Source organism: Tympanuchus pallidicinctus, unplaced genomic scaffold (genome assembly GCF_026119805.1).
Source record: "Tympanuchus pallidicinctus isolate F22 unplaced genomic scaffold, pur_lepc_1.0 scaffold14, whole genome shotgun sequence".
Taxonomy (NCBI): Eukaryota; Metazoa; Chordata; class Aves; order Galliformes; family Phasianidae; genus Tympanuchus; species Tympanuchus pallidicinctus.
The window spans coordinates 7,880,006-7,907,359 of record NW_026294659.1 but is presented as its reverse complement, the minus strand read 5'-3'; the positions used below and the strand labels follow the sequence as shown (position 1 = coordinate 7,907,359).

Genomic DNA, 27,354 nt, shown 5'->3' with positions numbered 1-27,354 from the left:
GTCTGCTACATATTTACTCAAGCTATTTCAGAATATAAAAATACTGATTTCACTTCCTTTCAAATCTTACCAGTAGCAGGTCAGGGAAAAGCATTTCTCCTTCAGGATTAGTTATGGAATGGCTACTTCACAAATGCTTATGGTGTAGACACACACCAACTGCTGCTAGCATTGTCCATGCATCCCAATGCACCTACTCTGGAATCAAGGCACTGAGCTTTAGTGGCTGCTTTTAACAGAGAAGGCATCTAAACAAAAAGGAGAAATTATTGCAAAACCTGTGTTACCTACTGCAGTCTAACTGAGAAATCAGAACCACGCCTCTTAGTTTCCTATAAACAGCTGTAATAGCAAAGCTGGTCATCTTCAGGAGTCTGCAATATGAACAATATTCATTCTTTTTATTTCTGCTTTAAAGGACTACAAAAGGAATGGAACAGAATGAAGAAGTTGTCTAAACCATTAAGATTTAGACTCGTACCTTTTGAAATTATTGAGAATATTTCTGCAGTTAAAACATATCAGGACCTTTGAAAAAAAATCGAAGTGTGCGTGTGTGTGGGGGGGGGGGAGGGGGGGGGGCGAAGGAAAAAAAAAGAGCTAAATAATATTAACAGAGATATAATAATTTGTACTTCTGGAGAAGTCAATTGATTGATTTATACACCAGATGGTGGCTTTCTGGGCTTGATTTTCCCCTTCTCATTTTTATGTTAGTGCCTTAACTCTGAAGGCTGAAGTCACAGTGCTCTCCTTCAGATCTGGGGAGGGGGATTAATCTTCTTCAGTATTTTTTAATGGACATTATGGAATACCTTGCATATCTGCTCCTATCTTATGAGGGCAGAGTTGCTTTAGACAGTAAGTTACAGCAGTACCTGTGTTTAATAACTAACCTAAATACTCACCTCTGGCATTCTCGGAGCTGTAATGCTAATTACACAAAATAAATAGAGATGAAATGAAGGCTGGGCATCCAACCCTTTTTCAAGATTTCATTTGGGATGCAAAACACAGCTGATGGGAGTGGGAATTACCACCATGTCCACATGCAAACCATGAAAAGGTGATTTTTTTTTCTTTTTCTTTACGCTGATAACTTGCAATTTAATGGTCATTTCAGACAAGGAGCCAAGCTCACACACTGCTAACCCCACACCCGAGCTGGAGCTGGGTGTCCCCTGGCTGCTCGGTCCTCAGGCGGTCCTCACGCATTCCCCCCCGCCTCCACCCGGCTGAGAACGCAGAACGTTCTCCAAACTTCAACCCCAAGGCCTCCCCCGTAGCGGGCCGGGCACGGCGCCATCCCCCCGCAGGGGGCGGGCAGGGGGCGGAGCGCGGCGGGAGGGCTCGGCAGAGTCGAATCGAGACGGGCCGGGCGGCGTGGAGCTGGGGCCGCCTAGGGGGAGCTGCTGCACCTGATACACCGGGGCGGGAGCTTAGAGAGAAGGGAGGGAGTGGCGCCGGCTGCCGCTTGCTGCCTGCCGCCTGCCAAAGCCGCTCCCCGCCGTTAGTCAGCGCTCCTCCCGCTTCTCCTGCCGGCTGCCGGGGCTGTGGCTCCTGTTCCCCTCGGGGCCGGCGGCAGCGCGTCCTCCCGCTCCTCCTCCCTCCTTCCCCCCGGCCCCATGGCTTCGTCCGGCAGCGGCATGGAAGAGGTGCGCGTCTCAGTGCTGACCCCTCTGAAGCTGGTGGGACTGGTGTGCATCTTCCTGGCGCTGTGCCTGGATCTGGGCGCCGTGCTGAGCCCCGCTTGGGTGACAGCGGACCACCAGTACTACCTGTCCCTGTGGGAGTCCTGCCGCAAGCCCGGCAACTTGGAGAGCTGGCTCTGCGAGTCCACGCTGCACAGCGGTGAGTGCGAGAGTGACACGCGGGTGTCCCCGGCCGCCTCCCGGTGCTCCGGCCCCACCCCGCCCGTGGGGACCTCGCCCGCCCGTGGGGACCTCGCCGCGGCACCCCCTGGCTCTCCGTTCTCGGCCGCTCGCCTTGGCTGCCTCCCTCTCCGGCCGCAACCTTTTGTCCCCTCTCTCCGGGCAGCTTTCCCGACCCCCTGTCCGTGCTCGGTCTTCCATCCTCCTCTTCAGTCCCGACCGCTCTCCCCGCCCGGCTCCAGCCCGTTTCTCTGTCCTGCGAGTGAAGGTGAGGGCGGTGGAAATGGGCTTTGGATGTAATATGCGCTGCTGAAGGCTCCGAGAGTCCATGTTCTGTTGTTTCTCCGCCCTGCGTGATGGTCTGGGGTTCAGCGAAGGTGTAAGGTTAGCTCTGTGAGTGACGGAGGTGACTGATTCTGTATTTGCACGCGGCGGTTTGCACGAAAGGTCCCGACTTTAAGCCGGTTTGGGTTATTTTTCTGTGTCGCCGTTGTTCTGAGAAGCTCAGGGGGATCAGGGATTCTTACCATTCTGTCCCCAACCCCCAGAGTCACTGGTCTTAGCTAGCTGGGGCTTCCCAAATATTTAAAAAAAAAATTGCTGTTATTTGTCCCGAATGAGGACATCTGGATTTTAGCTCTCTGCCAGCCGTCTTGATGTGCTCAAGTCTTTTTCTAGTGTATATTGCTTGATATTGTTCCTATCATCTTCTGTACTCCTCTTTTCTCTCACTCTGTTTTGACTTCTTGATGCTCGACCTTTCATGTGGCTGGTCATATATATATATTTGTGTATGCCATTTCACCGTTACTTGGAGCACTTGAGGGGAAAAAAAAATACAAAAAGAAAACAGCATGTGGTATAAACAAGCTGCCTGTTGAATATTTTTCAGTGGATTCTTTTGTAGTTTGATAATTGTTTCCATTTTCATGCCTTTTTTAATTTACTTTATGCCGATGGCAACTTCTGGAGTCCCGACAGAAGCACCACAAAGGCAACCCATCTCTCTCCCCCCCCTCCCCCCACATGCTCGCATCTCTAAATCATCCCTTTGCATCACTGAACTCTGCAACTTCTGGTACGTCGCCCAGGGATGAGATGCTGGCTTTAGGAAGGGGCAGAGAGCTGCTTTTACCTTGACTTCTCTGAAATCCTATTGTAGGCTCTATGGAATTGCAGTTCTCTACTATGGTAGGAATAGTACATGTTCCTTTGCTCCTGTTTTTACTTTTTCTGCCATTCTATAGAGTAATGTTGGAGGTTTTGAATGTTGATTGGGGTTTTTGTTTTATATCACATAATGCCAAAACAAATTGTAAAGAAACGTCAGTTCCAATCAGTTACCCGGGCTGCTTCACAAACTTTGGAGAGCTTTCTTTTCTTCTCCAGCATAAATGGAAATTTATGTAGGAATGTTGGCTTCTGCGTGTCTCCTTAGCAACGTGAATCCTTTACCCCTTTTTTCTGTCTCCTGAAATAGTATCCCCTTGATTGCAGAAGGACTTTTCAGATGGTGTGAATGAAAACCTGCTTCCACTCTGACCCCCCTGTGCACACACCCTTTGTCGGGTCTCCCCCCCCCAGTCCATCCCCCACTGCTCGTGAGTACACACAGACACAAAGTGGGACATGAAGAAAAGCAGGGCAGCTTATGGCACAGCATATACGGCAGCTGATCTCTCTGGTTGCTTTGTTAGTTGCCTGTGTGCTTAGGGAAAGGTGGAGGATGAATCAGTACAGACAGATAGAAATAAAATGTAGTTTTGTAGGATGCTGTGTGGTGGAAATTTGCCCCCCTCATGGTACTTTCTTCTGCTCTGCGCTAAAATTTGACTCACTGCGTTGTGCTTGTTTTGCTTAGATACTTTCCGGTATAGTGGAGCCAGGTTCCACAAGCTACTGGGGGAGAAGTGAAGGATTGTTTTATTTGAGGTGCCTGGAATAAGTTCTTCATTTTCCTCGTGTTTGGCACACGATTCTACACTCTAAGGAGACCTGAAATATTGGAAACCATACTTTATGCTTTTGCTTTCTGCTGGTGTGTTATAATTCCCATTAGAGTCAATCGAGAGAATCCCAGTAAGTTCACCGAGTTGGTTTGGGCTCTTGTTTGAGACCATTTTGTGTCCTTGCTTAATATTTTAAGTGCACTTTCCTCCTACATCAAAAATATAGCGAGTGGTATATTTTGAAGAGAGTGGAGAGCTCCCACAGGGAAAGCTCTTTTAGCTTGATACTAACGCAAGCAGCTTTGTAGCTGGCTAGCTGTGAAAAGCAGTAGTGTACACAGGCAAAAGGCATCTTCCCCCATGGTTCTCAGAGATTTACTTCATCATCCCTTGAAGGAGAGCACCTCAAGTGGCTCCATCAAGGGCAAGCTCATGCTAGAAGCTGTTAAAGCACATTCAAGGTTTAATTAAAAATCTTTGTAATTAGATGTAGGACCCCTGACTGCTATCAAAAGGGCAGCCTGGTAGCACTGAGCAGAAGGGAAGGCACAATGTGATTACATTGGCTGTTATAGCTAGCAGGAAGTGATAATTCTCAGTTTTCCTTGAGCGTTGCTGGTGCTTGGAATATTTTCTTCGTTTGCTGTTTTCAGGCCATTTTTCTGTAGCTTACAAGCAATCCTTTGCTCTCATACTGCTTATAAAGTTGTGTAGGTGCTGGACAGGGTTGTTGGTTCAAGTGTGTGACATGGCGAGTCAGATTAATTTTTAAAATCTTAAGATTATAAAAAAGCTCATCCTCATTTGCTTTCTTCTTCTCAAGTCTACGTGAAATACAAAATTATTATTTTTTTTTCTTTCTTTCTTGTAATTACAGTAACTGGGAAGGTGTTCATGCATATGCCTCTCTCCTTTATGAAATTCTAAAATTCTCCCTAATATGAGCTTCAGGAGCTGAAGATTTGACGGAGTTGCTGGTGTGGAGAGCTTCGTGGTAAAATCTTGAGATCCAGTGTTGCTGCTCTGCAGTTTCACCAGCTGCCTTTGGGCATAAAATTATTTTCTCCGATTAATGCTTAAATTGGCCTCATGCACAAGTTGTCTTTAATCCTGCTGTGTTTTAAACCCACATGCTAAACTGGAAAACTTACAGTGCTTTGTGTCATTAAACAAAATTTACTTTAAACCTAATTTGAAGTGTATTAAGTCTGATTTGCAGTGGTTCATTTACGGATTTATCAGGAGCTAAGAGTTATGATGAAAGTTCTTGTCTATATGAGCATCTGTTTAAAATGAAATATATCTTTGCTGAACTGCATGGTGAATCTATGCCTGTACAGGTAGTTGCCTTATATTTGCAGAATAAATAATAATAGATTTGAATTTATGCAATTCAGTGTACCTATTATAATTTTCTAAATCTAAGATTTGTCAGCATGATGTAGATTCCATAGAGTCTGATCTGTCAGGTATGTGTTGTATTTTAGCTTAGATACATAGATATTCATAAAAAAAGAATGGCTCCTTATGAAGCATTTCAGTTTCAGTGGAAATAGCACATATAAAAATATATTTGACTGAATGCCAGTAGCCAGTATGAAACCCTCCTGATTTATGGGGGACATATGACTTTGTTACTTAAGAATCTGTGTTTTTATGTAGCACTTGGTTTTCTTTAAGAGTATTACGTTATTTAAAAACTATCCATCCATGGCTATTTGAAAATTAAAACACTCTCAAAGAAATAAGTGTAGCCAGGTCCCTGTGCATATTCAAGCTTAGTGGTACACCGACCATACATGCAAGCTTAATTTACAGCTTAGAGCTGTAAAACAAGTCAAGCTTTGTGCTTATAATTCTGTTCTAATTTGTTCTTAAACATAAACAAAAATCAGAGGCTGCTCCTTTGGTAGCACTTGAAGAGGTTTAACCTAAATTATACCTTAGATGCAGATATCAGAATTAACATGGCTCAATGGTCTTAGATGGTATCTGCTTGTTTTGAATCTAAACAGTTGTTCCAAGGGAAAATTGCTAGCTTAAAAGCAGCTTCCACGTTAGAAGATGTGGATCATTGCTCAGAGTTGATCTTGACACATTTGTAAAAATCTTAGCAAGTCTGATAGTTTGCTATAAAATAGCACAAAAAGAACAGATGTAATTTTACTAGATCTGAAGAATGTAGCTCATACAATGTAAAGAGGAATTAATAAAGCATTCATTTTAGTTTTGAAAACTGTGATCAGTCATTTTTCCATGTTACTCTTATTAATCATCGCTGACACTTTATCTGATGATGGGTATAAAATCAAAAGCCGTAATACCTCCACTCTTCACCTAAGACCCTGAGCAAGCTGCTCTAGCTTTGAAGTTGAGTCTGCCATGGAGACTGGCTCTGCTTTCCACAGGGAGATGGATTACATGACCTACAGAGGTCCTTTCCAACCTGATTCATCCTGTGACTCTGTGATGACTGATAACTCTGTTTATGCCTCGTGTTTGTCTGACTCCTTAAATGTGTTCAAAACACCTTGAATTTGTTAGTTACCTCTCAATTAGCTTAAATAAAGTACTTTAAAGTACGCTTCCTTTTTTGTAAATGGACTGCTTGTTTTAGACAACCCAAGATTTGAGTAGTTTCAAACCACCCAAGGCCACGCTTTGTGAGAGTAACGGGTCTAAGACTTCTGTATAGTAGCCTAGACCTCTCAGTATGTGTATGGGAACTGTAGAGTCACAGCCTGAACCACTGATTGATCACCTGAGGCAAGGACTGGGTCAGCCGTGGGACCACAGGTGAAGGCAATTCCAGCCAGGCTGCACCCCTCCTAGACCCCATTTAAGGGCTGACCACCACTGGGGAAGGATCTCTTTCTGGAGATTCCTCCTTTTTGGAGTTTTTCACCCCAAACTTAGATTCTCAGGTATGGGTAAGCATTCTCCCTTGATTGTTTCTTTTCCACCATGATAATCTTTCCAACTATAATACCTGTGAAGTACCATCCTTACCATGATACTCTTCCAACTGTACAAGTATGACATCTCCCACTTCAGCCACCGTGCTCCAGTCAATGAGGAAACATGGTTATAGCACCTTCATGTTCACTATATGAAGTTTATGCAAATGTATCTGATTGCATAGAGAGAACCACACACCTGATTGCTTTTTAGAAAAAAAAAAATAAAGGAAGACTTCTCATCTTAGTGGGTTGTTGTCACTGATGTTGTTCATTGAAATTTCAAAATTGGTAATGAATTCTGTAGCTGTAAGTTGTCTTTATTAAGAACTCTTGCACCAGTACGTTGAGAGAAGTTTCTTGTATGAGGGAGATTACAAGTGATTTAAATATTTGAGGAGGCTTTATGCTTAGAATCAAGTGTAGAGCAACTTTGCCTCTGTTACTGATTTGTGGCCAGAGATGACTGCATAAGGTTCAAGGTAACAAGCTGTAAAAGGTGAAGTCTATCCAGCTGTCATGCTTTATATGTTTTAACTTGTTCCAGTTCTACAATATAGAGACCATTGTTTTGATGGAAAGTAGTCTGAACTGTTTTAAACACTAATTGTTTCTTTTTTTTTTTTTTTTTTTTTCCATAAGGAACAACACAATGAATTTTGAAAATTGCAACAGATTGCTAGTTGGTTTGAAGAACATTGGTAATTGTGGGAGATAGTTATGCTTCTGTTACAACACAGAGTATAATTCTTCCTTCTTCAGATTACTAAAATGTAGTAGTGTATATGGATGAGGTCGGAAAATGTGAGCTTTACTTGAAAAGCTTGTATAACGCATCTCCCACACATCTCTCCTAATGACACCGTTCTAAGACTTCCAGTGTTTTGTGTTGTTTTTGGAGTTGTGGGTGTGGGTGTGTTTTGTGCTTTTTTTTTTTTTTTTTTTTTTTAAACTCTCCTTGAGTGAATGAATATCCAGTAATTCAAATGGCATAGTAGCAAGCTAATTTCAGAGGAGTGCCATGTATCCAAGGGAAGGAATACCCAAATATATGTTGTGTTATTCTGTGAATGAATTATAGGTTGTTACAATTTTCTGTAATGCTGCACTAATCTTGAAGTTATCTGTTGGCAAAAGAGATGTGCAATGCATGATGCCTTTAAATAATAAAGATCTTTATAATGGCAGCACTTGACTCTATTTGGAGACATACTTCACTTAGAGTTTTACTTGGTGATTTTTATAATTACAAGCAGGTTATGACTCAGAAAGAGAGGAGCTATCCTAAAACCTCCTGAAGTGTATATTTTGTATAAATAAGCAATGTAATCCTTAATCTTCAGGAGATATGTCTGTCAGTGAGCAGAGGAGCAAGCACCTGCTATGTTTAAAGCCTCTCATACATCTGTAACCCCTCAGGCATTAGGCCATCTTGTCTTGAAAATCTATCTCCTTTGCACGACAGCAGCAGCAGCAGAGATGGTTACCATGTTTTTATTGTTTTTGTTGTTCAGTTTGATCTCCTGCAGGGTCTAAGGACAAAGCTTGCCATGGTGTCAAGGCTTGCGAACTTTGAGTCCAGTAGTCTCAGTGCCACACACGCACACTGTGTAACACAGCAGCTGAGCAGAAACGTAAGATGAATGCAGTGCATATTTCATGCAGATCTACTGTAGAGACCATCCTGAGAACCTGGCTCTATATCTGTTTTGTGTGCTACTGACTTCTCTGGGAACCCAAATGTCCCCTGCTTGCTCAGCGGCATCCTGAGGTAGAAGGCATAGAGCTCTGCTGGGCATTGGAAGGTGAATGGAGAGTTGCTGACACTGCTGTCATTGTTCCCCAACAGATCTACATAAGCAGTGGTGTTGTTTAAAATGCTTCCTGTAGCATATGTCATGTGTCTGCACAATGGATGTTTTTTCTGGACCCTGGTCTAGCAAGTGCTTCCCAGGCTGAGGAAGCTAGATAATGGAGCAGCCTCTTGGGAGGGTCTTTCCAACAGGCTGCTCCCTAACCTGGAATAGAGCCAGCCTCTCCCTCTAATCAGTTACCTTGCTCTGGCTAAGAACAGAATGAGAAACAGTGTTGTGTTCCTCTCGCTCAGGTGCTAGGTGATTGCTGAGGACTTTTCTCTCAAAGCTGGGAGAATCCGGGCTTCCTTGTTGTAAGGTCAGGACGGATCAGTTAATATAAGACTGACTTTAAAGCAAGGCACAAGTTCACCTTCCCTCACATTTGTTTGCTCGCACATCTTGTAGATCTTGTTTATATTTTTTCTGGCTTGGTTCTAGAAGATGGGAGAAGAGAGTGGTTTCAGTCAAACGTAGTAGTTACAAATTCTTCTAGGAAATTGAAACAGAAGTTTAAGTCCAGAAATTGGGAAAAGATGTGTTGTTTCTGAAAATTCTTCTAGCCCCTAGGATGTGGTTGATGCCACATCCCTGGAGACTTTCAAGGTGAGGCTGGATCAGGTCATGGGCAACCTGATCTATCTGTAATGTCCCTGTTCATTATAGGAGAGTTGAACTTGGATGATCTTCAGAGGTCCCTTCCAACTCTAAGGATTCTGTGATTCTATATTGCAATTAAGGAGTCACTTGCCATTCTTTCGTTAGTATTCTGTGTCTCAGTAAGATACAGGTATCCCTGATCCTGCACCAGTTAGCTGTTTTCGGACACATCTGTGCATAGTCATTTTTTCTTCTTTGGCTCTACATGGCTTTCCACTCAGCATCAGAAGCATTAAACCATCCTGCAAGCTTCTTGTACCGTAAATTGAAAGTGGCTGATGCCTTATGTAGAACTTCTGAATTATCCTTAGGAGGCACTTAAGGATTTTGGCAGCCAGCTTAAAATACTCAAATTTCTGTTTGGATGTTGCCAAAATCCTGGTGAATTAGATGTGGAGAAACTCACTGTTAAGCCCACCTTGTGTTGTGCAAGACTCATGGTATCTACGGCTTTGTGTGCAGATAAAGACCAAGTTCTAAGATATTAGCACGGTACATCAATCTTCTATTGAAAAAGAAGCAGAAAACTGTTTTGGCGCTTCCCTGGATAGCTTCTTTTTATGTATGAGACCTCATATAGTTTATCATATGTTCAAATTCACGCTAACGTCACAAGTAGAGGACTGTTTTGATGACGTGTCTGAGTTTTGTGTTAAGAAATGAATGCACTCAGCCACAGCTGGCTGGTTGCCACAGCTCTGCCTAGTAGTAACTGCATGGACAATTTTCATAGTTGAGAAAATGCAAAAGATAAAGTGCCTCTGGGCAGCAACTGGTAATGATAAAAATACTATGCAAAATGTCAAAGAGTAAAAAAAAGAGTTACTGTTATTTTGTACAAGGCTTTGCTGTGGAAAGATGTGGCCAGAGCAACTTACTGGGAATTTAGTATGGATCCTGCCAGAAAGTGTTTCTCTTTGTAGTGTGCAGAAGTGAAGACTGCAGACACTCAGTGAGCTGTACTTGTGTTTGCTGTACAAGAGTGGAGGAATAGAGACTTTGGACTTTCAGGTTTAGCTGTTTTGCCCTTCATGCTTTCATCAGCCAAATGAATTTTTTTTCCTTGCACTTTTTTGTTTGTTTGTTTGTTTGTTTTTGAACATTAGGTAAAATCAGAATTCATCTGACCATCTCCTTTTTTAAAACAAACAAAAACAATTTTTTTACATGCCAGGTGAGCTTCCAAAGAGTTGGCTTTTTTGTAGATGCAATAATTTTGTGTAAGATCTTAATCATTATTGAAGTGTCTTTTTTTAAAAAATTTCAGTATTTTGACTGAATATGATGGAGTTTCACCTACAGAGCTCAACATCTTAGCACTAAAATACATCTGTTAATGCTGGAAAAAAGAGCATCATGCAACAAATATAGTTTTAAAAATTAGATTCTCCCTTGACTTTTTATATAACCATCTCACTTTTCAAACTTTTGTTAGCTCTCTGATAGTTGAGTTGATTATTGTTGATTACCTTAAAAATAATTCTGAATGTGAAGCAATTGGGAATATTGTTGCAATCTTATTTGATTTAGCTGATATGATATTCAGTGGATTATATTCCTGATGCATGGGTACCTCAACTTCTGATTTACTTGATGCATACTTAAGTGCTATAATACAATTTACAGGAATGTGTATTGATTGAGAGCAGGCTAAGTTGAAGCTTTGCGATGAGTCAGCAAACAGACTTTAGAGTGTTTTAGGGTTTTTCATTTGTTTGTTTTTTTTTTTTTTTTTCTCAACAAACAAAGGTTTTATTTTGTATTATAAGGTCTTTGATTACTTCCAGTTTGTAACAAATGTGTACTTTCTTCAGCCTCTTGTGAGGAGAGGACTGTGGAGAACCTCTATTGAAAGAATTGAGTCATTGCTTTTTAAGAGATGCGTTCCTTTACTTGCGCTTCCTGAAAGAACCATATGCACTAAATACTTCTCATGTTCCAACAATATGTTTTTACTTCTAAAACCTCTTACCATGGAATACCACATACAGGGAATATTTAACTTTTCAAGAATTCACCAAAAATATAGTAATTTAACTGTGATTATGCTAACTATTTGCCTTGCTCTTTCTCATGTTAACAAATGATCTTTTTTTAATAAACAATGTAGAACTTGGAGTTTTTTCTACCTTTTTTGTGACTTTTTTCTGATTTTAACATGGTACCAAAGTACTGTTTGGCCCAAGAAATAGCACATATAGAGCTGCTTCTAATTAAAACTGAATATACTGTCAAAGCTTTAGGTCATTTCATTTGGAGGGACAAAGAGAGGAAAAGTCCCATCTTTCAGTGTGAAAATTAATGTGGTTTCCGTACTAAGAAACAGGTAGAATTTTCCAAAGAGATGCAATCAGTCTGTATTTATAAAAGGGCACTTAATTATATTTGAACAATTAACTGAAATGTAATCATATACAAGAATATTTTTTACTCAAGATAGTAGTTTTTATGAATTTTATACCATATGGGTTTTGATGTACGAAGAACCTGGGTTCAGATTTACATACGTATGCAAATACAGAAATCCACATCCTTAAACTAACAGGCAGTCTGTTAAAATAACAATTATGCAGATGTTATCATCACCATCAGAACTGAGGTATGTGTTTCCTATGGTGTTATGGTATTCACATTGTAATGCTTTATCGGCAGTGCAGAGCCGTTGTTATATACTGAGATTCTGCCCCTTTACTGTGTTCTCGTGAGAACCCACTTCTGGGTCCTCCAACACAAGAAGGATATGGAATTGTTGGAGCAGGTCTAGAGGAGGGCCACAAAGGTGGTCAGAGGGCTGAAGCACCTCCCCTCTATGAGGACAAGCTGGGAGAGCTGGGGCTTTTCAGCCTGGAGAAGAGAAAGCTCCACTATAAGGTCCTGAAGAGACCTTATAGTGGCCTTTCAGTACCTGAAGGGTCCTATGGGAAAGCTGGGGAGGGACTTTTTACGAGGGTATGTAGCAACAGGACAAGGGGAAAAGGTTTTAAACTGGGAGAGGGTAGATTTAGACTAGATATTAGGAAGAAATTTTTTACTGCGAGGGTGATGAGACTCTGGAACAGGTTGCCCAGTGAAGTTGTGGATGCCCTCTCCCTGGATGCATTCAGGGCCAGTCTGGATGTGACTTTGAGCAACCTGGTCTGTGGGAGGTGTGCCATCCAACCTAAAACATTCTATGAGTCTATAAATTGAGGCTTTTCTTAAGAAATGTCTTGAATCCTTTTACATCTTAAAAGATGCTTTAAAATAATAAAATGACTCTGGTTGTTCAGACTGCTTAAATCCTGAAAATCAAAAGAATTCAATTTAAATGTATTGTTTCTGTGGGTGTAAAACAACAAAGCAACTTAATTTTGGCATGTCTGCATCTTTTATTATCTAAACACTTTTTAAACATTTGTGGCAGTGAAATTTTACTGGTTACTGGCATTTTTCTTAGATAGTTGTTGCACAGTGAAAAATATTTGTGAGTTCTTGAAGTGTTAAAATATTGCATGTTTTGAATCCAGAAGACTGATAATGATCATCTCTAAAGTCCCATTTTGCTCATTTTCACGCACATTTTTTTTAATCTCTGCATGAACTGAACTGCTGAGTCTTCACAAGTGAGTACAGTAGCTTGTCTGCAAGGTTTTCTCTTGCTCAGAAATGGTGCAAGCATATTTTGAATACCTTTTAAGTAGGCTGATGATGGTTGTATTATGTGTACTGGTAACACCATATAAAGGAAAAATATGCTGTTCTCATTTTGATGCTGGACAGTCTGAGGAAACTACTGATGTTTACTGTAGGAAAGTGTGATTGCTGTGTTCATTTTGTTATAGCTAACTTATCTTAGAGGATGTTCTTCCTTCAGAGGTAGAGATCCAATTGTCTTTGTATGTTTCTTTCCTCTTGCATTAATAAAAAGAAATGTTAGGTAGAAAGTCCTTGCAGAAAGAAGGCGTTACTTAATGGAACCTAAGTTTTGTTTTGTCACCAGCTCTGATGGCTTTCAGAATTGAAAGTTAAGGTGTTTCTGAGACCACAAAGAGTTTTAAGTGTACAGTTTCATGGTAGGCAATATAGGAAAGCTCAGTCTAGTATTATTTATGCAGTAATGTCTGACTGGAATTACTTCTTCAGTGTTCTTTAAACAGAATCCTCTGTTGCAGTTCTACATAAAGGTTGGCAGCGTTGTATGCTCCTGTGAATGGAAGTTGGAACTACAGGGGAAAAAAAAGAAGCCAATTCTAGACATTTTTGCCCAGAACACAATGTTAGATACCTAATTCTCAGTAGTGTGGAACATAACTTCATATTGGTCCCCTTGCCAACATCAATGATGAGGTTCTCTTATTCCAGGAACTAATTTTGTTTGACTAAGTCATTTCTCTTTTAGTTGAGTGTGTAGGTGCTTTTTGACACTGGTTTGTGCTTTTACCTCCCACATCTTACTATAGTAAGGTAGCTTATTTTTTAACCTTTCTAAAATCCATTGATATGTCTGTTCTGGGAACTAAATTATATTCTAACCTCTTGCTTCCATCATCTTTGCCTTAGTTATTTTTACTTGATTGGTGATCTTGCTTTGGGAAGCAGTAGCGTACTCAAAGGTTTTCCCATTTATTTACTACTGTCAACTTGCATGTATTTTATTTGCGTTAGACTTGGCATGTGGTCAATGTGAAGATAACATTTAACATTTTATTATTTGTTGTGTCTTTCAAAAATGTTGGGCTTTTAGTTTTCCCATCTGGCACTTTGGCTTACCACTTTTCTATGCCTTTTAACTTTGGGACAGAATGGATTTGTCTAATCATCACTGAACTAACTCCTTAGTGTTTTTGAAGTATCATGTCAGTGTTAAATACCACTCATAGAATTCCAATCCATAACTAGAATCATATTTTTACCCACCAAGAGTAAAGCAGCAGGACATATTTTTAAAGTAAAAGAGGGGAGGTTTAGATTAGATCCAAGGAAGAAATTCCACCACCACAGGGAAGCTGTGGCTACTTCATCCTTGGAGGTGCTCAAAGTCAGGTTGGATTGGGCCCTCAACAGTCTGGTGATTTGGAACTAGGTGGGCTTTAAGGTCCTTCCCAGGCAAAGCCTTTCTGTGATGCTATGACATACAGCAAACTGCTGTTCTAGATTGCATGCTGAAAGGAGAATGAAGGATTGTATCCAGCCTTGGCCGAATAACACAACAAGGAGTAAATGTTCTTGGAGGCCGAATACTTAGTAACTATAGTATTAATAAATAATATGTCTAGAAAAAAACAGGCAAGGAAAAAGAAAATAAGTGTGTAATCAAGCATACATGTAAAGTAACTGTCTCTTTTAGAAATTCTTTTCTATCTCTTTAATTCAGTTTCTTCATTTCTCTCTTTTATCCTTTTTCATATAGCACGCAGTGGCTTTTTGTGATTATAGCTGCAAATCTTCCATTTCCAGAGCCCACAGCTGCACTGTAGGTATCTTCAGCAGATTAGGTCCCTGTTGAAGCAAGCTGTACTCTTCGTTGATTAGGTTTTTTTTTGTTTTTATTTTTAAACACAGAATTTTGATCTTCTCAAAAAAAGAATGTGGATTTTTATTGCTGCTGTTCTTAGTAACCTTAAAATCTCTTCATTTATTCTGAGAATAATTAATCTTGTTATTTACTTTGAACTATGTAACACATTTAGCCATTTCATTCTGAACACTGTATGCATGATAGTACTTTCAAAGTAATGAGATGATCCATTGGTCCTTTTCTCATAAGCTGATTATGGATCTTCTTCCTTAAAGTAAAAAAAAAATAGTAGTGATGAGTAATAAATAGTAATTGGATTCCTTTTCTTGAAGCCCACGATTGCAGGGAAACAGGGTCTTAAAAGAACTGCAAAGAGTGGGAGCACAACCATGTGCTTCTCTAAGGCCTTACAGAAGCTTTTAAGCTAGACATTCTGTAGATCCATGGTGGTCATCTGCTTACAAATTGATTTTGCTTTTATGTTATCTGAGGCTTCAAGGACGTTTATAACTACATCCATAATGCGTGAAAATAACTAGCAAATACACAGGGTTAGATCAAGAATTTGCTTTCGGGGGAAGAAAAGTAAAATTGACACTTTAGAATGGATTTCAGATTTGACTCTGTGCATCTAATGAACATTACTGCCTTTATAAGGGCTTAGCATCCATTTTTATTAGTATTGAAAATGATTTATTTTCCCTTTCCTTTATCATCTTCTTCCTATAGTTTTTGTTATTACTTGGCCTTGCTGCCTCTGCGGTGACATGCGTCCATGATCAGCCTTTGCATTTACCTTCCTATGCCACCCCAGTCAGCTCAAGCAGAGGTTTGACTTTCGCTCTGTTCTCTGAGAAAGTTACAGCGCTTAGCTGGGGTCAGCTAACGCATGCTGTCTGATTCTGGCCCAGCTTCTATTTCTCATTCTAAATTGGGCAAAACCAAGCTACCAAATTATTCAGTCTTCCTCAAGCTAAAATCCCAGTGAGGCCAACTAAGTCTTGAAAATGTGTGGGAGGTTGTGGCACTTTACTCTTGAATCACATCTGTTGTATAAAGGTGTTTTGCTAATTAGGAAGAAAGAAATCCAAAGTGTAGCTGTGTATTTACCCAAGCTTTGGTGCAGGCTCTGTGTTCTTTGTATTCTGATGTTTATCCCAAGCCCGTGGGCTCGTTTTGCTGCAACTGACTTATATTTTTCTTTCTCTCTTTTCCACACAGACTGGCAGATAGCTACTCTTGCTCTGCTGTTGGGTGGTGCTGCCATCATTCTCATAGCTTTCCTGGTTGGCCTGATCTCTATCTGTGTGGGATCTCGGAGACGATTCTACAGACCAGTTGCAGTCATGCTCTTTGCTGCAGGTAAGCAGTTTACCAGCACTATAATTAAAATTTCACGACGGCAGTCTACTTTTGCAAAAGACGATGTTCCTGGTTCTGTATACTGATTCAGAGACACTTGGTTTACTTCTTTAAGTCCTAAGGGGCTTTTTGAGGATACTATTTTTGCAAGGTATTAATCAGTTTTGCAATTGCACTATCTCAAAGTTCAAAAACATTTATTGGCATTTAATTTTGTGTCTGGTGAATACATGCAGCAGGGGAAACTATGGCTGATAAACCCATTTAAGTACCATTTTTAGTATATGACTTTGTATAGCTGCATGGCCCCAATCTTATTCTTCATCCAAAGCCTTTTCTGGAATTTTAGCATTCTTCCTTTTACAGTTTTAAAGTGGAAAAACAACTGCTTGGATGTGAACTCTTGAAGCCATTAATGTAAAAATAAATATGTTGCAAGGTGTTTATATATGCCTCTGTACTGCTGGAGAACTTTATTTCATTGTGTCAATTTGTTTCCTTAGTTGTTAATTTAACAAACTGTCACCCTGTGGTCCCTGTTTGGCTTTTAAGAACACCAGGGTGGAACAGTCTATCTAGACTGTTGCAAAATCTTCAGGGAGGCTTATACATCTGAATTGTCTGTGACACTGTTTCAGTGAGGTATAATTACAATATCAAATCATCTCCTTTCATGGATTCTGGTGTTCTAGGGCTTAGGCAGCACGGATGTTTCTATTTCTCCCGAGATTCACCAGGAAAGGTGTGCCTTCATCCTGTCGCTCACATCCGCATGGGAGCTAGCAGCTTAAGCCCCTTTTGATAGTCCATAATGAAGGGATTGAAAAAACCTAGTCTTCAGGACGTATTTGAAAAAGCCACTTACAAGGATATGAAAAAATAAAAACTAGGTGTGAAGGGCATTCTGGAATGAAAGGAAGCTCTAGGGAAGACTCCTGCTGCCCCCTGCTGTTTTTCTTAGTTTGACTGAACCACAGCATTTTGAGATGCACTTTTATTTGTTCACGGAATATCAGTAGGTTATATTTTATTCGCTTTGAGAAAAAGAGCACAGACTAGGATCAGATTCTCTGAACAGAAATTGTATTTTTTTTTTTTTTTTTTTTTTTTTTGCTCTGTTTGTTGCATTGCTGAGCTGGTTGAATAAATAAAGGCACTAATGCCATTACTTTCAAAAATTAACATTAATTTTGACATTATAAAACATGTTGGGTGTTTAACTTTCAAGGAAATGGGATTCTTGAATTTATGTAGGTGTTTCTTATTTGTTTTTTTATTTATCATTACGTGTAGTTATTTAATAATTGTTCAGGTATGCACCGTTCTTACCATATCTCTCAGTTAGTGAGTAGTTGGTACTGGGAGGAGTTGAGGGGGAAGAGCAAAGGAAAAATCTTAGTATTTGGCCTATAGCTTAGTTTTTAGTCCTGTGCATAAAATTATTTCTAGTCTATTAAGAATGAAGAGGCAGAGGCAGAGATTTAGAGTCCTAGAATATCCCAAGTTAGAAGGGACCCATGAGGACCACCAAGTCCAACTTCTGGCTCCATAAAGGACTACCCAAAATCCAAATCCTGTGTCTTAGAGTGTAGTCCAGATGGTCCTTGAACTCCAACACATGGGGCTGCAACCACTGCCCTGGATAGCTTGCAGGGCCTGGCAATCTGCTAAAGAACCTTTTCCTAATCTCCAACCTGACCCTCCCTGATACAGCTCCTACCTCTGGTCATTGGAGAAATTAGATTTGTGAGCTGTAGCTCACAATTTGTGTTCACTTTTCTCTTTGCCTTTATGTATATGTACACATGTGCATGCATTTTAAGTTGTTATGTCCTGAAGTTTGTTAGAGGAAGAGAGATGATGAGGTTGAGACAGCCTGTTTTGTTCTTCTTCATCGTCTGCCAAATCTAAGATGAATTACGTGGGGATTTGGTGCTGACATTGATGCTGTTCATTTTCTATGGATTTCATGTTTCTTTTCAGATACTTTTAGAGGTGAATATGGACTGACATGTCTTGAAAGTATCAGAAGGATAGTCCACTGCTGAAGTTAAAAAGAAGGTCAAGATTGCAGGGCATTAGTTGTGCCTTATGCAACTGTATGTAGGTTCAAGCCTCTATCCATGTTTTTTACAGAACATCTGTGAAGCTAGAAAACTCTGTTCTGTGAACTTACAAAATATTTTGTGTTACCACTGTGGCTGATTAAGAACTCATCTCTGCCTGCTTCTACTGGTGCCTGGTAGGAGGATACTGTCTGGAGATATTAATGGCATTTGTGGAAAAGAACAAAAGTGGCCTCAAGTCATTTTAGAATCCAAGCAGTTCACTCTAGACATTTTTCTTCTGGTTTCAGTTCATCTTTTTAAAATTTTGTTTTTTATCTTAGTTTCAGGTTTTAGTTAGTGACTTTGTAGGTGAGGAAGGCAAATGAGTTACCAGACCTGGAAGAGATGATGGTGATAAAGTCAAGATACTGAGAATAAGTCAGCAAATAATCAACAGAAGTGTATGTTTAAAACATACACTATCAGCTCTCTGTAACTGGGAGAGGAACAGAAATACTTCAAGTAATGGGAAAATGTGGAGCATACAGAGGCAGAGTTGCAGGACACTTTTGCATGGAGCTACCTTGGGTTCAGTGGGGTTTGCAGACATTATCTCACTGCTAGCTGTTACTATCTCATGGTGGGCTTGTGTCAGTGTGTTGTGTGAAGACCAAAAATCAGTCTTAGTTGAGCTGGTAGGCTGTGTGTCCTCATATAGCTCTTTTTGTTTGTTTGTTTTGTTTTGTAGGGACCTAATTAGATTATATACTTGCTGGGGTATCAAAGTGCTCCTGATTCAAACTGTCCCTGAGAGCTGCATTCTCAAAGTACTATGTCCAGTCTCTTAGACATGTCAGTGTAGGGAGTCTCATGATGTGGTTACTAAATGAATGCCAACAGAGTCAAAGTTTAGGAATAGAAAGAAAGCATGTAATTGTTGAGAGTCCTTAAAAGCAACTAAAAAAGTAAATTTAAAAGGTGTTTGTGTTCATGCACTATATTCTAACAGTGCTTTTTGAGAAGCTGCAGAGCTTGTGTTCTCTCTGTCTTAATAATTTTTCTCCTTCTCAGCCCATTATGACCCAACTTTACTGACTGGGAGGTAATGAAATTTCGTGTGGATGACTTATGTCAAAACAATTTCATTACCTTTTATGATTAGGTCTTAGAAAAAGAACCTTTGGGGTCAGTAAGCTTTTAACACATTTCACAGGGTGTTCTTATGTATAAGCTGGAAAAATGATGGTTAAGTGAAAGTGTGGGTGAGGGATTAGATGAATGACAAGCAGATAATATTTGGAAAATACTTAAAGAACATGTCTTTACATTCTGACAGGAAATGAGAGCACAGTTCTGCTTGATTAACTCTTGAGTTCTGTGTTGTTATTTATATTTATAGTACTGTGAAGCACAGAATAACAGTATACTTGCCAAGCTTACTCTTATAATGAAGCTACAAAAACTGCAGTTATATTGGAGAGCAGAATTTGATTGTGAAGAAGTGGCAGAGAGCTCTGAACAATTAAGGTGAAGGAAGTAGTTAAGTTGCTACAAGAAGGCAGAAAGAATGACAGCATCAAAGAAATAAGTTGACAGGATATTGACAGGATACTCTAGGTCATGTGGCCCAACCTCATTGTTGAAGCAGAATAATCACTAACATTTGATCTGTTAACTTTGCTTTATCTTGACCAGTCTTAAAGAACTCAAAGAATAAGATTGTGTAACCCCTTCAAGTACGTTGTCCTACTGTCACATTTGCCTCCATATGTTGTTTTTCTTTTTCCTGATACCCATCCTGAATGTCTGAAACTGAATTTCATGTCCATTGCCAATATCCTGGGTTTCCTGGCACTACAAAAAGCTTTGTTTCTCTATCTTTGCAGCTGCATTTGAAGGTAGATGTAGGCTGCTGTGAAATTGTTCCTTTGTCTCCTCTTCATGTATCTAAATAAAACTAGTGCCTTCATCTCCCTCCTAAGGATGATTTGCTGCAGGCTTCAATCATTTTGTCAGATTTTTGAACCCTTGCTCTTGGCTGGTGAATTTGTGCTGCCTACAGATTGCCTCGTTGTTCTGCCAGTGCTTGGAGGTAGACTCCATATTTCCAAGGTTTGAAGTGAGGCTGACCAGCCTGTAATTCTGTGAATTTTTTACTTGTAATCAATTTGAAACACAGGCACAACTTTAACCTTTTTTTCCAGTCATTGGGAATATCTCCGAATCGCTGTTGAGTTTTGTATAGGTGAGAGAAGCTTCACAATTGCATTGACCATCTCTTTCATCATACTTGTGTCGGTCCCATCCATCCCCATAGACAGGTAACTGCTGAGTGTCCTAATTCTTCCCAAATCTTCCACAACCCTTCGAGATCTTGGGGAAGGTTTCATGTTTTTACTGTCTGTCATTAGATTGGCTTTTCTTTCCATCATTGGACGAATATGTTCAGAATTTCATTTTGCAATTAATGCACTTGTGGAAATTCTTAACTTTTTTTCGTCATTTCCCAGCTTTATGTTGAGCTCCAGCTGGGCTTCAGCTTTCCTGGTTTTGTATCTGTGCATCAAAACTATGCTTTTATATTTCCCACTCATTGTCAAGCTTTGTTTCCTGCTCATGTATGCTCCTTTCTTACATGTTCATTGAAAAATTACTTGCTCGGTCAGCTGGACCTCCTGATGAAATTCCTCATCTTCCTGTGTAGTAGGGTGGCCTGTTCTAAGATAGCACTATTTTAAAAATCAGCATGAATAACCACTCCCTTTCTCTTTGTGCTCCTTCCCAGTTAATTGTACAGGATTGTATTAAGTACAAAAACTTCCTGTACAGTAGTTTCTTGTCTGTTAATCATCGAAAATGCAGCACCCATTGGTTTTAAATAAAGCATATGTGAATGAAAGAATGGTCGAGAGTAGTAGAGAAATACCTGAATTTCTTACTAATACCACGATTTTCGTAAGTAGAGACTAATTGAAAAGAGGCTTTATAAGCAAGTCTGTTAAACAGTTTAACAAAGGAAAAAAAAGAATACTTTCCTAGTTTTAAATGATTTGTTGTGGGTTTTTTTTGGTATGTTTAATATGATGAGTGTGTATATTTCATGTAAATAGAGTAAAACTATTATTCTTGTTCCTGTACGATTCTCTTGCAGTTGTCATTACTTTAGCCATAAAAATTGGTCTAAACTTGAAATGAATAGTCTGTTCAAAAAAGAACAAGAAAGAGTTTTAAAGTGGATTTTTTCTTTAAAAATTTATTTTGCAGCCTTTTTTTCTACAGGAAAGAACCAATGTTTCTCAAGAAGTGTAATACCTATATGTTACATAGGAAACAGGTCAATGTAGCATGGAGTCCATTTAAATTCACTGAAAGCAGATCAGTAGTTGCAGGCTTGCAGTTGACTTTAACATCTTTTTGGATCATACAGGACATTTTTCATAACTTACTGTCTTCTTGTGGTCTTTTTCCACTTTATAGGGAGTATCAAAGGTAGGACACTAAATTAGTACAAAGTGACAGCAGTGTTATACAGTGTGGCTGTTTCTGCCTACCTGTTGTTACCAACACTTTAAATTTTTTTCATGAGTGTAGATGAACTAATAGTAGCAAAAGCAGGAAACCTCATCAAAAATGTCAGAACCATCTGTCGTAGCTGTTGCTCTTTAAGTCACGTGTTCTTTTGGTGTAACAACTCTTCTGCTTTGTTTTGATGAGTCCAGCCTATAGAATAAAATTCCATATGCTTCTCATATTAGATTGAGGAAAAGTAGAAAGTTTCCTTGGTTGAAACTTGATAGACACATGCACACTGAGGGCAATTTCTGTATTGACCCAGCCAAGGTGCTACAGCCCCTGTTCAGGAGGCCATTAATGAACTTTTACCCATTCATCTGAGGAAATCCTCTTTGACTTTGAATGGTCTTAAAGATGCTTCTACAAGTGAACATATGTTGAAGTGTTTTGGGGTCTGATGATACTCTCATTATACAGATTTAGAATATGTAATCTTTTCATAAGAGTAGGAGCTTTCTCTGGTATGTGCTGTCAAAAGTTCTCCAGTACTGCACAGTATTTTGTGAGCTGGCAAGCAAAAATTATATTAAAATGAAATGATGCAAAGTAACACTTCAGTAACTCTGGGATTAAAAAAGAAAAAAAAAAAAATCCTGTGGATTTTGGTACCCACATCAGAAAATCCAAACATTGTTCAGTTTGTCAGTCCCAAGGAGGAGTCCAAAGACTAGTCTGTAAGCTAACTGGCTGCTAGGCAGGGATGAATTTCCAGTGTGTGTTTTATGCAGTGTTATCAGTGTATGTAATCAGTACTAAAAGTCCTCTCCCCCTTGAAGTCCCCATCCTGAAGATAGGAGAGCATTAGGCTCCAGATATGTAATGGATGGTGACAGTTTGACAGCACTAAAAGGGCATGTGGGAATTAAAAGGAAAATGATGGTTTTCAGGTGTGCAAAACGTTCAACCAACAGGAGAATATAATTAACATTATTTTCCTGTGGTTTCCCTGTGTAATTTCAAAAGGGCTTCTGTAGGCCCTAGCGGTCTTATTCTTTGCTGTCCACTGGCTTTATAAAAATTCTATAAAGAGTGATTGTTCTTTGTAAAATACCTTGCAAACTCTTTAACAAAATAAATAAATAAAAGATGTTCCCAATCAATGTTAATACTGTCATTATGGCATTATGTTACACACTACTGAACTTTCATTAGAATACATCCCAGGTCTGCAAATGCTTAAGCATGTGCTCTGTTTTGTGGGCGCGCTCATCCTGAGCGCATCAGAGGGATGGCAGTCTGTAGGGGAAATCTTGTGCTGAAGTCTTCATAATTTGGCTGTGCTAAATGCTAGAAGGGAGCCAGATCTTGAATTTGAAGGTTAAAAAAGAAGTTTTTATATGTTCCTGGGATGGTTAGTCATTTGTAGGTGGCTGAACTGGAAGCTGGGAGAATCACTAAATCATGTGTCTTGTTCTCGTACTTCAAAATAAGTATAATTTTCAGCTGCTTACTCTGGGTACTGCTGTCCCAATTATGCTGTCAGCAGTATGCCTGACTTTAAAAGAGAATAGGCACCAATGAAGCTGAATTCTTTGTATGAAAATTAGGGTTCTTCATCTGCATTTTCCCTTTCAGGTTACTTTGTGCTATTTTGATGTAACGCAATAGCCAAGTTGCTGAATTTCTCTGCAGATGCGTGGATCAAGTTGCATGAGATCTGGCACTCAGAGACAGTGCTGTAAAAACTAATGGTTTTTAAGCTTTTTCGTGCCTTGGATTTGATCTGTTTTATTAACTTTTTTTAGCATGAAACATCTCTGACCCGCCCTCTAAATTCGTAATACAAGGAAATGCTTTGCAAGTGGGAAGTTCAGTGATTGATCAAACTTTATGGATTCCTTGGTATTCTGTGCAGTAGTATCATTAATTCTGATTACACTACATGGTAATGCATGTGAAATAGGTAATTTAGTGAGCCTCCACTGAACATAAATATGGATCACCTACTGCAATTAATTACTGTTAGATGAAGTAAATGATTTGATTCTGAGCTTTATTTCTTAATATTCATTTATTCTTGCTTCTCATTGTTTTGACTTGGTTTTAATAGGATTGGAACAAGAGATTTTAGATTTGTTGCTACAGAAGGAATAATGTCTCCAGACCAAAATACAATGAGGAGAGACAGAAAAGAATTGGAAAAAATTGCTTTCACTATTTATTTACCAGTCACCTGATGGATTGTTTTTATAGCATAACAATAACATTTTTTCATCATCAGAGGAATATGCAAGACCTGCTCTGTTCTTTGGATGAAGTAAAGGTTGCGTATGTGATGTATATGAATATTATATATATGCATACATATGTGTGTGTATGCATAAATATGTAGTACTCAAAAAGGGCAGTACTTGCTACACAGAACTGCACCAAGAACATTTGGAAATGCAAATTTTGTTTTTGTGGTAGTTTTATGGAAATGTATTAAGGCCTCTTCTGACATCTGATTTGTTTCTCTTTCAGTTGTTCTTCAGGTGTGCAGCTTAGTCCTCTACCCAATCAAGTTCATCGAAACAGTCAGCTTGAAAATATACCATGAGTTCAACTGGGGCTATGGCCTGGCTTGGGGTGCAACTATATTTTCATTTGGGGGTGCCATTCTTTATTGTCTGAACCCTAAGAACTATGAAGACTATTACTAGAATCATTTAATGAAAAGAAAAATACCAGAAGGATTACCCCCATCTTTTCTAACTCACTGTTTTTTTAGAACACTCGTGGAGCACCAGTCTGCTCTGTTGATAAAATAGCCTTTGCCTTTTGGGTGTGAACACTGTAACCAGCTTTTACAACCATTTAGAAGAACTGCAAACACTAGGATTGTTGATCTTACGTAGGCAGATGCTGCAAGCTGCTGATACATAAGCTTTGTTTTTCCTGACAACAAGCAAAGGATCTACATGACAGCGATCATTGTGAGAAATTTAGTTGGAATGTGAATGCAAGGCCAGCATCTGCTTTTGCCTTCAGGGGAGCAGCTGGTGTAGGCTCCATTTAGAAGTTTCCCTGTATCATAGAGGATTCAAATGTCTGATAAGCAGGCAATGGCATCTTGTACAATAGGCTGTGTTGGCCTCTTGTTACTTGCTCAGAAAAGCTCTTAAGGAATTAGTTGCGAGTGACTGTGTCGAGGGCAGTGAATGTAACTGGTTAATGGCTTGTCTAATATCTGCATTCAGCAGTCTTCTGGGAGAAGTAAAACAGCTACACAGACAGAGAGGATTTCATGAATCGACATCACCATGCCAGCTGTAGCAGATTGTTGAAGGAAGTCCAAACCCAGAGACATGTGCTTCTGACTGTGTGGTTGGAAGTTGTCTCAATTCTTGAGTATTTTGTTGAGGGGGGGAGAGCGGGGGTGGAGATAGGGGGGAGAACAAAAAGAGCTTATATGTCCCTAAGGCATCTGAAATGCATGAATGAATTGCAGTTTTCCTAAGGACTCATTTAACTTCTGAGCAGCATTATGAAGAAATGCATATGGAACAAGTTTGATTATATTTTTGGAAGGTATTAGTATAAGCAAGTATATATAATACATATATAAATTCAGAGGAAGAAAGAGAATTATCTTTAAATTGTAATAGGAGCTGTGGTGCAGTGGTTAAAATACTAACGTTGTACACATTCTTCGGGGTCTTAGACCAGTACCTACAGTCATGATTGGTGTTACAAAATAAACCTAAAATGATTTGTCTTCTGTATATGCCCTTGTACAGACTCTGTTATGGGAAATGCATAAAAGTTCATTTCTACTAAAGTAGAAGTGGATGAAATAACTACTTTCTATTTCATATGTAATTCCATACTTAATAAAAATTGTAAAAAAAAAAAAAAAAAAAAAAAAAAATGTTACAAGGAAGAAAAACTACCATTTGAAAAAATAAAATCTAGTTAGATTGCAAGTGTTTCTGATAATCAAGAATATAGCCAAGGCCCAATCACATCCATATTACAATATTAGCGCTGCAGGAGCTGATCTCGTGTTTTTAAAGGCTGGGTTTGTAATGGACTGGCTGATGATTGTGTATCTAATTACTCTTTGCTTGGTATGCTTCCCACTTAAACATCCACAGACTGTACCCACCAAATGGAATCCAAGTTAAAGTAGAGAGAACTTCTATGTGAATTTAATCCGCATCACTTTTATTTTTGTTTACAATTTCCTTCTTTTCGTATTTTTGAATTTAATTATGAACATATTTTTATACAATTCTAATCTGTAGAAATGACTATTTTTTAATGGAGAAATTTAAAGTATATTCTATGTGGGCCTCTGCACAAGCAGATATGCTGCTGTTGCTTGTCCACCTCTGCACAAACGGTTTTGCTGGTTCCAGGGCAAAGGCTGCCGATTGCCTTGATGTTAAGAATGCGTTTGCAGTGTTGATGTTTGTGCCGCAGTGCCCAGAGAGCAGAGGATCTGTAGGGACCGTGCTACCCCAGGACTGCCTCTCAGAAGCTGTTCTCAAGCTGCTGCTGCCGTGTGGAGGTGATTTTTAAGATGCGGTGCCTCTTGGGAGTTAAGTCTTTACTATCACAGCGGAATATTCTGTATCAGCACTCCTTCCTCAACCAGTGGTGATTAATTAGATTAGGCGGAGCAAAACGATAGCTGCATTTAGGAGGGATTGTGTGGCAATGGCTAAGGAGAAAAGATGGGAGGGAAAAATATGTCCACTTATTTTGCAGGCACCAGAGAGCATTCATAACTCTGCTTTTCCTGAGACTGACTTAAGGCAGATAATCAGTATACAGTAAACTCTATATCTTTCTGAACAGCTGTGTAGTTCTGCTGTTACTTAGCAGCACAGAAAGTATTGTAGATTGGCGTGGGAGTTAGGCTGACGTAGAGAAGCCCACTGTGAGAAGATCACTATACCTTTCTAGGAGAGCGGTGTTTTGGTGCCAGTGTAGCACAGTACTATGCCTATTCTGGCAGGAAGTTACTGTGCTGAACCCGTAGCACATCTAATTTATCAGATACTGTTTTTTTTTTTTTAATGTAGAATTTGAGTGAAATCAAGCGTCAGCCTTAAGGCACACACAGATTAATCGCTAGCACTCCTAAAGTCACACAGCTCTTAATTTGAATTATGTTCAGGCAAAAAAAACAAACAAATAAACAAAAAAAAAAAACAAACAAACCCTACAAACATGGATGCCTAATAACAAAGTTCTTCATTCATATGTGAGTTGGAGAAGCAATTTTTCAGTCTCAGCACCTGATTTTCCTCCAGAGCCTAACGTTAGCTGTGAGGGCGCACCTCTCAAACTCCTCAGGTCCGTCAGCAGTGTTCAGATTTAGGCACCTACCTTAATCAGCTTGGAAACCTCTTGTTAGCTTATGTTGCTACTTCAGTTTCTTCTTTTTTAGTAAATGCTGCTTTTCAGGGCTGAATGAAAAGTGACTACAATGTTGCCCTATTTTTTGTTCTAGACACAAAAACAAACACAAGAGCACATGTCTTTGTGTGTCTGTACAACAAATTATTCCTTTTGAGTGTTATGCTTGTGTCATGCCATCATTATTTCAGTTGTTTGGCTTTATCTCACTGACAGGATTTTTTTTTTTTTCCCCACA

The 27,354-nt window shown here is 39.5% G+C and overlaps 1 protein-coding gene across 1 annotated transcript; it reads left to right on the top strand.

Moving 5' to 3' along the window:
• The first annotated feature begins 1,444 nt into the window (after window positions 1-1,444).
• Window positions 1,445-27,354, top strand: TMEM47 (transmembrane protein 47). Its single transcript, XM_052674302.1, has 3 exons — window positions 1,445-1,851; window positions 16,009-16,149; window positions 24,234-27,354. Exons 1-3 carry the CDS (start codon window positions 1,626-1,628, stop codon window positions 24,410-24,412), a joined length of 546 nt encoding a protein of 181 aa, XP_052530262.1. The 5' UTR covers window positions 1,445-1,625; the 3' UTR covers window positions 24,413-27,354.

Coding starts and splice junctions, on each gene's coding strand:
- TMEM47 (XM_052674302.1), top strand. CDS start 1,626: ATGGCTTCGTCCGGCAGCGGCATGGAAGAGGTGCGCGTCTCAGTGCTG. Junction 1,852..16,008: donor CGAGTCCACGCTGCACAGCG/GTGAGTGCGAGA, acceptor TTTTCCACACAG/ACTGGCAGATAGCTACTCTT. Junction 16,150..24,233: donor AGTCATGCTCTTTGCTGCAG/GTAAGCAGTTTA, acceptor TTTCTCTTTCAG/TTGTTCTTCAGGTGTGCAGC.